Consider the following 12,024-nt stretch of genomic DNA (forward strand, 5'->3'; position numbering starts at 1 on the left):
AGAAGGTTGGATATGGTGATATTGAAGTTCAATTTGTTTCATCTGAAGACTAAGATAGCTTACTTCCTCACTAAAGCTCTAGGAAAACTGAAATGAAGACCCCAAAAGAGTGTCTCTAAACTTATTTGTAACCAAAAGGATTCTATATGCATACAAGACACCTTGTATTTTGAAGATTTTTTCACACAATATAACTCTTGAAAAGCTATATAAACAAGAGAGATGTCTCTTCTCAAGAGCATGAAACCCATAGAGACTTGAGTTTTTAGTAACACATGAATAATGGGTAGGATAACTTAGTTTTTGGATCCTATCATGAGTGTTTTGATATGTTTATTATGGATTTTAACCTTAAATATAGATATCAGATTGAATCTAAATACCAAAAAAAATATAAAACTTATGCACAACTTACCTTAAACGCTGTCTGCCTCTCTCTCTCTCTCTAAAAAGAATCCAAAGAATGGGAGAAGGATTTTTTTGGTGTAACTAAGACGAGTAGGCTCCGCTCATTTTGATTCGCCGAGAGAGAGAGAGAGCAACAAGATGGCCTCCATCTCTTCCATTAACCCTCGCCTCTTCTCTTTTTTTCTTGGGGATTCCCGCCTTCCTTCTGCCCATTCTCTGCACGTACTGTTCTGCTGCAGCCCAGGTGATGTGTCATCCTCTCCTTTTTATTAGTTATCCTTTCATTTCAGTGCTTCAAGTGATTTCCTCAGTGAAGAAATTGGCAAAATTCTTTGCACCCATTTCGAACTTACCAATTTAAGATACAGTTTCTGGATATCTGTGTTTATTATTTGGGATTAATGGAGTATGAGTCAATAAACAGCACGTAGACTGAATTGGGTCTGTACCCGTTTCGAATGCAGGTAGTAAACACGTGAGGATGCAACCGTCGAGATCATTATCCGGGCTCGCAAATCTGTTTTTCAGTAAAAGGTTTGTCTAGAAACCCATTGTTTGGTATCCCTTGTTTTTTTTTTCATCACTAGTGCAATATGGTACCGTTCTATTGTCATGAAAATTTCAAAGCACGTAGTTCCTGACCCCCTTTTGTAAGACTCTTGAGTTCTACATCGATAAATATGAGAAGGGGACTAAATACCGATTGCCCATCAATGATATAAGCATTGGGAGGGCAGTCATGACTTGTCCCATAAGGCCTGTCTGTAAGTTTTTTCTTGAGAAGGCCTTCCCATATCTGGTGAAGTTGGTTTCTTGGCCTTGTCCTAAATTTCAATTTGGTATTTTGGACAAATGTTTTCGATTGCCGTAGCTCGACTTATGCACTTGCAGTACAGTTACATGGAAAATATTTTTTTTGGGAATCCTGCGGGGAAAGGGATCCCTGCACCTCATCTCTTTGTGGACATATGCAGCCTGCTATTGTGAAGTAGCAGAGCCATTTAAATTGGTTGTGAGATCTATTTCTAGTTTATGGGATTGTGTCAGTTGTGGAGTCATGTCCTGGTCTGCAGTGATGTGGGTTAATGAGGATTTTAGTGGGGCAATTATCTGTTGCAACCTTTACGTTTAATGCAGAAGAGGTAAAAATTTCCCGTTTCCTGTGACTAAGTTGGAGCATCTACCTTTTATCTTTCCTTCTTTGTTCTTGAACATGTAGTATGTTTATTTTTCTAGGTAGTTGATGCAGCAGCATAATTTAGTTTTTGCAGAACAGATGAGCATTAATTTGCCATCAAAGTTTAACAAATTTAAAAAGTTAGACGGAAAGTTGTACAGTCTACAAGGAGTCTTCTAAAATTCATTGAAGATCACAACCTGATCTTCCCTTCTACATGCATCCTTATTTGGGTGGATAGCGATTGTAAATTCTCATAATGTCATGCTTGAAATGTACTTGAGCCTGGTGAACACAGCTTGTTTGTTCATTGGTTAGAAGGTCGGATGCCCAAAAGAATTTTGAGAGGAAAAGTTTTGGCCTTGTAAAATTTCTGTAACCTAAAAGTCTTGGTAATTATTCTTTTCACGTTTGGTTATCTTTTCATGAAAGTCAACCACTAATCACACTAATTGGATAGCCAAATTCAGTTCAGAAAATGATAAACTAGAATATATGTATACTTACTAAAAGATTCAGAATGTGATTTTTCATCTGTATTTAACTCCTAATTAACACTACATTGGAACTATATGGTTCATTATGTGCCTTCTATTGATGAGGTTAGTTCCTCACATAAGATGACCATGCTTGAATACAGTCACATGCAATACCTTGTTCTCCGTATGGGCTATGTTTGCTGAGAAGAGCTTGTGGGATGCTGTCTCTAGAGAGTTAGAGAAAAATGAATTAGGATTATTAAAAATGTTGACATGCACGAAGGTTGAGTGAACTGTAGATTTGAAATTTGTGGAAGGAAAAATGGGTATAGGATTTTAGAATGGTTGTCGGCATATTGTGGATGCATCAGGAGATGGGAATTTTTTGGCAGTCTCAGTTACCTATTCCCCCTTCTTCTTTCTTAATTTCTTCTAAAATTTGGAGTACATAATCCAACATAAAAGAAATCAGAAAATAAAAGTGAATCTTGAGATATAGACAGCAAAAAGCAGGAAAACTTAGAGAGTAATTTATGATCAGAATAACAATGATAAATGAAACATCACTAACTATTTGCTACTGGGGTTAATGGATTGGTATCTATGTCACACAGACTCTTCTAACAGGACACCACACCTGTATCACACCCGCATCCAGGCGGGTGCGACACTTGGACACAACTTCCTTTGTGTTAGGTGAAGTCAACCACACTGAGGTCCATTTCTATCCAAAAGTAGATCCAGTTAACCGTAATCAAGTCCATATATATATATATAATTTTAAGTTAACACTATGTGTATTTGTGTGCTATTTAATGGAAGTCATCCTCAGGATCTTGGACACTTCTTCATTCCTTTTCATGAGATGAATCGTGACTTCATGTGCAAGATTCAAAAGAAAGAAATTGCAGAGACTTTGAAGAAAATGAAATCAAGAAGGGCAGTTGGCCCAGATGGTATACCTATCGAGGCTTGAAAATTCTTGGGAGAGAAATGTTTAGAATGGTTGACAAATCTTTTTAACAAGATTTGGCGGACAAATAAGATGCCTAATGAGTGGAGGAAGAGTACTTTGGTGCCTCTATATAAGAATAAGGGTGATATATAAGATTGCGCAAACTATCGTGGTATAAAACTCATGAGTCATACTATGAAACTTTGGGATAGGGTGATTGAGTCTAGGTTGAGGAAGGTTGTCATGATATCGGAGAATCAATTTGGTTTTATGCTTGGAAGATCAACTATGAAAGCTATACATCTTCTTAGACAACTTATTGAGAGATATAGAGAGAGGAACAAAGATTTGCATATAGTTTTTATTGATTTGGAGAAGGCATACGATAGAGTACCTAAGGACGTTCTCTGGTGGACAATGATGTAGAAAGGTGTTTCTCTCAAGTACATTAGTATAATTAAAGATATGTATGAAGGAGTAGTAACCAATGTCCGCACTTGTGGAGGGGTGACAATCAATTTTCCTATAACGGTTGGGTTACATCAAGGATCTGCTTTAAGCCCTTTCCTATTTGCTATAGTGATGGATGAGCTTACGAGATCATTTCAAGAAAATGTGTCATAGTGTATGTTGTTTGCTGATGATAGTGTTTTGATTGATGAGTCTAGAACTGGGGTTAATGCTAAGTTAGAATTATGAAGACAGACATTGGAAGCAAGAGGTTTTAAGTTGAGTAAGAGTAAGACAAAATATATGGAATGTCGGTTTAGTAAGCAACGAAGTAGTGATGGGAGTGTAGTGAAGCTTGGTGAGCAAGAAATACCGGTGGATGATTGTTTCAAATATTTGGGATCTATCATTCAAAAGTATAGAGAAATTGATGGAGATGTAAATCATAGGATAATGGTTGGGTGGATGAAATGGAAAAGTGCAATTGGAGTGTTGTGCGATCGTAAAATGCCATTGCGGTTGAAGGGAAAGTTTTATAGGACGACTATTAGGCCCACTTTACTATATGGTATGGAATGTTGGGCTGCCAAGAGACATCATATTCAAAAAATGAGTGTAGCTGAGATGCGTATGCTTAGATGGATGTGTGGAAATACAATAAAAGATAAGATTCGAAACGAGGAGATACGTAAGAAGGTAGACATTGCACCCATTGAAAATAAGATGAGAGAGAATCGTTTACGGTGGTTTGGACATATTCGGCGAAGGCCTAATGATGCTCCAGTTAGAAGGATGGAGAAATGGGAAAATATATTAGTTAAAAGAGGTCGAGGTAGGCCTAGGAAGACTTGGATGGAGATGATAGGAAAGGATATGAATGCTTTGAACCTCACCGAGGACATGGCATTGGATAAAAATGATTGGAGGAGAAGGATTCATGTGGAAGATCCAGAATGATTTTCTTTTTTGGTCCATATCGCCGACCCCAATTGTTTTGGGATGAAGGCGTAGTTGTTATATATATATATATATATATATATAATTTTTAACAGTTTTAAGTTAAAATATATATCCTCCCCGCACCCAAGTTTTTTTAAAGTGCCACATCCATACCCGCACCCGCACCTATGTGACATAGATTGGGATACATGAAATTGGCAATGATTAGTGATTTTTTGACTTTTATTTTATGGTAATCTTGCTTCAGAAATAATGCCTTGTAAGTTGTACTTGGTGAAAAAAATATAAAAGAATTACTGAGGTCTCTTGGGATGCTGTTGGTGAGAATTGTTGCACATTTTGACCAGAAGCTATGATGACATATCCAGCAACAAACGCAAACGCTTAAAGCCTGGAAGAGTTTCCCCTCATTTACCTGTTCCTGATCATATAAGACGGCCTCCTTATGTGAATTCAAGTCACTCACCTGGGATAGCAAGTGGACCAGAAATACATGATGAAGAAGGAATAGAGAAAATGCGAGCATCTGGAAGACTTGCAGCACAGGTTTTAGAGTATGCTGGCACTCTAGTCAAGGTATGGTGATTAGCTTTGATATAGCCACTTGTAATTATTACATGTGAACTTTGTTTTTATATTCTCTGATAATGAGTTGGTTTTGCATCAAAAGGTTTGTATGTTTGGCTTCTATCAATTGCTATCGGATCTTTATTGTTTTGAATACTTTATTTTTTACTCATGATTGAATTCAATTTTTCCTTTTACAAATGCTAATATCCAGATATAATGATTGACTTTCCAATAGTGAAAGGTCACTGGACTCCCTCCACAGCCCCCTTCCCCCACCCTAAAAAGAAAAAGTAGGTGAAAGTCTCAAGCAGCATTCTTTTTTGTTGCTTCTTCTTGGGTGTTCTTGTTCTTGTGATATCTCAAAGACTTTATTACATAGAAAAGAGATGCAAGTATGCCGAGCTTGCTGCTTTGGGTTCCCTTTGTCATCTCATAACCACACCGGACAACCACTTGTCTTTTAAATTTCTCATTTGATTCTAATATGATCAATCTGGAGATTTTATTGTCCAACTTGCATGAGCATCTTTTTAACTTCCTTAAGTGGCTTACATCATCCAGAATTACATAAGTTTCTGATTGTGTGCTGGGAAACTTGGTCCTGTAGCAGTAAGGTGGAAGGGAATGTTTAGGTTTTCAGAATAGGATTAAGTGTTAAAATATGAGTTGTATATGTTAATGTATAATATATATATATACACATGTATGTATTAAGATTGTATATGCTCATACGGGTCCAGATCTGGACCCGTATCTCTATATATCCATCTCGGGTCTGGACTGAAGGATCACAGTACCGATCCAATATGTACTTAATATATACGAAGGAATGTAGGGCACGATTATTATTAAAAAGAATCGTGTTACCCCATTGCTGCCACTCTCTCCTCTCCTCTTCTGCAGTACAGCCGACTGAAGAACAACGAAGGTGCATGATTTCTCTTTTCTCACATGGTATCAGAGCAAGCTTGAGGTCCATCGATCAAGTTGGGCTTTCTTTTCTTCCTTCCTTTGATTCTAAACCTGTTTCTTCTCCTCCACTTTCTGAAAATCGATTTGATCGTATTGAATCAAAAATTTTCTTTCTCGTTTAATCATCTTGTCTCTCCTCAGTGTCCTTTTAAATCTAATCGTGTCAGATCAGATTTCCCCTTTTACTTAATCACCCTATTTCTTATATCATCCCCTCTCTTTTCCCTAACGTTGGATCTGATCATTTCAGATCAGATCTTAGCGTTTCAAGACAGATCAATTTAGATATGGTTAGGTTACGGCAAATCAAGTTTCCTTCCACGTGTGTGACTCTTATTTTCACATCCCAATCTTCTAAATCCCGTTCATTCTCCTATTCGTTTCTTAAATTTCAGATCTGATAACTTCACATCAGATTAGAACAAATCATTCCTACAATTTTTTTTTTCTGCTTTCACGTGTGTGACTTCTAAAGTTCAAAAGTTTATTTCTGTATCAACTAAATTTTTTATCAGATCCGAAATTTCTCAAATCAAGTTTTCGCAGATTATTTCTGACTGACTGTAACCAGACTGTCCATGTAAAAAAAAGGTAAAAAGTACCGGACAATTGTTGGTTTGCTGCACGGCTGGACAAAGACTTCCCTGCTTATTATTGTTTCATTGGATTCATTTTATTGAGCCAATCCGCGTTTATCATTCCTCATGGATTCCCCCTCGCTCCCATCCACTTTTCTTGGTCAACTCATTTCTGAGAAATTGAATAACTCAAATTACTTGACCTGGAAGAGGCAAATTTTGCCTTTTATTCGTAGTTTTGATCTCTCTGGATACCTCGATGGAGCGATTCATGCACCACCAGAGTTTGTCCTGCAGGAAGAGCGAGACGATAAATGGGAGGTTTCTAATAAACTAGTTCGCAATTCAGAGTTTACAACTTGGAAAAGGAAAGATCAGGTGGTTGTGGCTTACATTACCTCTACACTCTCTCAAGAGGTATTAGTGGCCATTCTAGATGAATGTTCAGCTAGTGAACTGTGGCAGATACTAGCACAGAACTATTCACAGATTTCAGAGGCTAGGATTTTGCATTTAAAGAGGGAGTTTCAGCTCTTGAAGAAAGAGAATTTATCGGTTACAGAATACATGAACAAAGTCAAGAGCATTACAAATCAATTAGCCATGGTGGGTTATATAATTCCTGACAAAGCGAAAGTTCAACAGGCGTTGAATGGTCTTGGATCTGACTATTATATGTTGGTCACCTCTCTTCTATGTCTTCCTTCATTGCCTAACTTTGATGATATGCGCGTGAAACTACTACATTATGAAGTTACTATTAGAGGTGAGGAGTTGGCTCTAAATTCCAGCAATCATGAGGTTCTTGTCACAGGCATGGTGGCAGGTCGAGGACATAGAGGTTTTCGAGGTGAACGTGGACAGGGAAGAGGTAATCAAGGAGGTCGTGGATTACTTCCCACGCCCAATGTGTCACCCAATTCATTCCCAGGGAATCAATCTTCTAGACATATACCAACATGTCTTCAGTGTAATAAAAAGAGGCACATTAAGGCAAATTGCTGGCATAACCCGCAAAACAGAGGCAAATTTAATGGTGTTGGGCCTTCCATTAGAGGACAAGCAAGGGATGAAAATGAGAATGTGAAGAATCTCTTAATTTCTGCTCTTTCCGAGTTGAGCTTCAAGCAGTCTGAGCAGGGGACTTGGTACATCAACTCTGGAGCTCCTGCACATGTGACAAGTGATGTTGGTAAGATTTCACAACCTGTCCCTTATCATGGTAAATTTAGTATTAAAACTGGAGATGGTGTTCTCCACCCTATATCTTATGTTGGAAACATTTTCCTTCCACTCCCCAATTCTTCACTTCGTTTATCTGATGTTTATCACTCACCTAGCATTGTTAAAAATATTGTTTCTTTTTCTAAACTTGTCGATGATACTAATTCTTATGTCGAATTTACTCATTCTGTATGTGTCAAGGATCTTCTCACGAAGAAGACGCTCGTTGAAGGAGAACGACAGGAAAATATGTATGTCCTCAAGGAGTCTCCTTCTGTTCGTGTTGCTCAAATAAATTCATAGCCAGTTCAGCCAGTGTCATTCAAAGATTGTTTTAGTCTGTCTCAGTGTAATAAGCCAAAAATCTGGCATCGTCGTTTGGGTCATTGTAATCGTTCATTCATTGAAAGACTTGTGTCTAGTGGACTTGTTTCAGAGTCTAGTTTGAGTATTAAGTCTGATATTTCTCTTTGTTCTAGTTGCCATTTATGTAAGAGTCATATTCTTCCATTTCAATCAATAAATAAAAAAGCTTCTATGCCTTTTAAAATTGTCTATTATGATGTTTAGGGACCTGCCCCGCAAACCTTTTTATCGGGCAATCACTATTATGTGACTTTTATCGATAGTTATTCTAGATACACTTGGATCTACTTTATGAAACACAAATCTGAAGTGTTCAAACGTTTTCGCTCATTTTGTGCCCTAGTTTGTAATCAATTCTCATCTCGAATTCAATATTTCCAATGTGACGGTGGGGGAGAATATCTATTAAAGGAATTTACTGAATTTCTCCAAGATAATGGAATAAGTCATCGAATATCTTGTCCTACCGCAACAAAATGGCGTGGCAGAAAGAAAACACCGACACATTGTAGAAAGTGCATTGAGCATGATACATGACACTCATGTTCCTTTAAGCTTGTGGACGGAAGCTTTTCATTCTGCCGTGTATGTTATAAATCGATTGCCAATGAAATTACTTGCAAATCAATCTCCTTATTTTATGCTCTTTGGGATTCATACTGATTATAATGAACTACGAGTGTTTGGATGCATATGTTATGTTCATATTGACAGTTCCCAACGTGACAAGTTCCAGAACAAAGCATGCAAGTGTAAGTTCGTTGGATATGCTGATCAGTACAGAGGTTATCATTGCTATGATCCCACTACTAATCGCATCAGAGTTTCACAGAATGTTGTGTTTGATGAAAATCACACTGAGAGCTCAGAAAAGGTAGAAGAACACAATGTGAATGATGAAGGTTATCAGTCGTGGCTCGCTGCTGAGATGTTCGATCAAATGGCTACTCACGATGCTTCTTCATGTCATACACTATCGGTTGAACAAAATAAACCTGATGTGCAATTACAAAGGGAAGAATCGCCAAATATGCAGGACACTATGCCTAGCATTTTAGATATTACAAAGTTCCAAGGTGCTGTATATGTTCGGCGAAATAAAGACAATGCTCAGCGAACTGATGTGCAAACTAGGAGGCCTGAGAGGATTCGTCATCCTATTAAAAGATGGGTTAGTTATAACAACTTCTCTACAGACTTACAACTATTCATCTCCCTCCCAGATTGAAAAGCAGGATGAACCTATTAGTTTTTCATAAGCATCTATGTCACTCAAATGGGTTGAAGCAATGAATGAGGAAATGAAAGCCTTACATGAGTGTGGGACTTGGGAGATTGTTCCCAGACCATCAGACAAAAATGTTGTAGGGTCTAAATGGGTCTATAAAATAAAGTATAAACCTGATGGATTTATTGAACGCTATAAGGCGAGGTTGGTGGCAAAAGGTTTCACTCAAGAATATGGGCAAGATTATGATGAGACCTTTAGTCCTGTGGTCAAGATGGGAACTTTTCGATTAATTTTGTCTTTGTCGGTTCAGTATGGATGGACTCTCAGTCAGCTTGATGTCAAAAATGCATTTTTGCATGGTAGCCTGAAAGAAGAGGTGTATATGGAGCAACCCTGTGGTTATGCAGAACATAGCCCCAACACACATGTTTGCAAACTACGAAGAGCCATCTATGGGTTAAAGCAGGCTTCTCGTTCATGGTTTGAAAGTTTTTCCCTTGAAGTTCAATGATATGGTTTCATTTGTTCTCATCTCGATCATTCTTTGTTTATTTTATGCAATCGTGAGCTACATACCTTGATTCTTATATACGTGGATGATATTATTATTACTAGGAATTCAGATGAACACATTGAAGCTACCAAGGCCTTACTGAGTCGACAAATCAAGATGAAAGATTTGAGAGTCTTGCGTTATTTCTTAGGAGTTGAAGTGGATAGACAAAATGAATCTCTTTCATTAACCCAACACAAATATACCTTGGATTTGTTGGAAAAGGCAGGTATGACAGATTGTAAACCACTATCCACTCCTAGTGTATTAAATCACAAGCTCAACTCTCAGGACAGGGAATCATATAAAGACTCCAGGCAATATCGTAGTCTCGTGGGTATGCTTCAATACCTCACCTTCACCAGACCAGACATCGTGTATGCAGTGAATCAAGTGTCACAATTCATGCATGACCCACGAACAAAGCACATACGAACAGAGCACATGAATGTTGTTAAGAGAATCCTTCGATATTTAAAAGGGACTTTTGGAGATGGTCTAGTTTACCATCAGGCAAAGTCCAAAGGGGAGCGACATCGATTAGATGTGTACTCAGATGCAGATTGGGCTGGAGGTCCATATGACAGGTGATCGGTTTCTGGATATTGCATTTTTTTTACGGGAACTTGATAGCATGAAGTAGCAGAAAAGAGCATGCAGTTGCACGATCCAGTACAAAAGCTGAGGCTACATGGTTGAGATATCTTTTGACTGAGATCGGAGAATCTATTATACCCACCAATCTCTTTTGTGATAATCAGAGTGCCATAGAAATTGCCTTCAACCCCATTCATACCAAGCATATAGAAATCGATCAACACTTCATTCAACAAAAGATCGAAGATAGAGAAGTTGAACCAGCCTACGTTCCCACGGCTGATCAAGTGGCAGATTTGTTTACTAAGGGGCTTACCAGAATTCACTTTTGATTTTTGAAGAACAAGTTGTCCATGGTTCAAAACCATGCACAACTTGAGGGAGACTATTAAGATTGTATATGTTCATACGGGTCCAGATCTGGACCCGTATCTCTGTATATCCATCTCGGGTCTGGACTGAAGGATCACAAACCCGATCCAATATGTACTTAATATATATGAAGGAATGTAGGGCATGATTATTATTAAAAAGAATCGTGTTACCCCATTGCCGCCACTCTCTCCTCTCGTCTTCTACAGTACATCCGACTGAAGAACAACAAAGGTGCATGGTTTCTCTTTTCTCACAGTATGTACATATGTAATAAACAATGCCCTGTAGGGGCATTTTTGTCTTTTCACCTGCATGTAATTGGTACTGCCCATTAGGGGCAGATTTGTCTTTGATTATATTTTTTCTTTTTTTATTTTATTATTTGTATTTTCCTTTTTATATAAGGGCATATTGGTCAAAGACCAATATAGTCGTTGGGAGCATCCCAACAACTCTTTTGAGTCCCATGTAGTTTATGAAAAGGGGTTTCAGTCCCCTTTTGTAACAATGCTTCTCCTAAGCATATTTCAGTGAATATATCTTATGTTTTTTTGTGTGTTGTGCTATCTTGCGATTGCCCTTTGTGGCTATTGTATGTGCTTTGTGGTCTTGTATTTGGCATTGATTGGCTTTTGTATTATCCCTTTGTGGACTTGTGCTGGTGCACATTGATTTCTATTCTTGTATGCCCTTAGTGACTCCGTTATTGTATTTTCACTTGTTTCAATACATGGTATCAGAGCCATTGGCTCTTGGGTACATGTGATACTTCTCCAAAGGTCGTGGTTGCGGCAAAAAAAGATTATTCCTCAAGTATTTGTTCTCTCCTCTAAAGATGGGCGAAAAAGAACCCATGACGGTGATCACATTCAAGCTAAATGACTGCAACTAGTTAATGTGGGCCACCGCTATGAAGAACCATCTTAAGGGCAAAACACTTTGAGGCAGTGTGAGTGGTGTCACATGTGAGCCACAAGTCATACTCACCAAAAGAGATAGAGATCAAATCAAAGCCTTTGATGATGAAGAAAGAGAAAGAGCGCTTAGAGAATATCATATTAAGGTGGAGGATTGAGAAGCCGATAACTAGGGGTGTCAACGGGTCGGGTTTGGTTCGGACCCAGGTGGA

The 12,024-nt window shown here is 38.2% G+C and overlaps 1 protein-coding gene across 5 annotated transcripts in view; it reads left to right on the forward strand.

The window, feature by feature from the left end:
• The first annotated feature begins 424 nt into the window (after positions 1–424).
• The window catches only part of LOC149846802 (methionine aminopeptidase 1D, chloroplastic/mitochondrial-like), a 159,869-nt gene continuing 148,269 nt past the window's right edge, over positions 425–12,024 (forward strand). For 3 of the 5 annotated variants that reach the window (XR_016430317.1, XM_089996584.1, XM_089996587.1), the window contains exons 1-3: positions 425–652; positions 873–942; positions 4,777–5,005. Coding sequence is in view for 4 of the 5 variants with exons in the window: in XM_089996584.1 (XP_089852710.1) it covers positions 547–652; positions 873–942; positions 4,777–5,005 (405 nt within the window). In the remaining variant the exon portion in view is untranslated. The remainder of the gene's footprint in view (positions 653–872; positions 943–4,776; positions 5,006–12,024) is intronic. The other 2 variants (XM_089996585.1, XM_089996586.1) reach the window with 2 other exon arrangements.

Source organism: Nuphar pumila, chromosome 2 (genome assembly GCF_984573655.1).
Source record: "Nuphar pumila chromosome 2, dmNupPumi1.hap1.1, whole genome shotgun sequence".
NCBI lineage: Eukaryota > Viridiplantae > Streptophyta > Magnoliopsida > Nymphaeales > Nymphaeaceae > Nuphar > Nuphar pumila.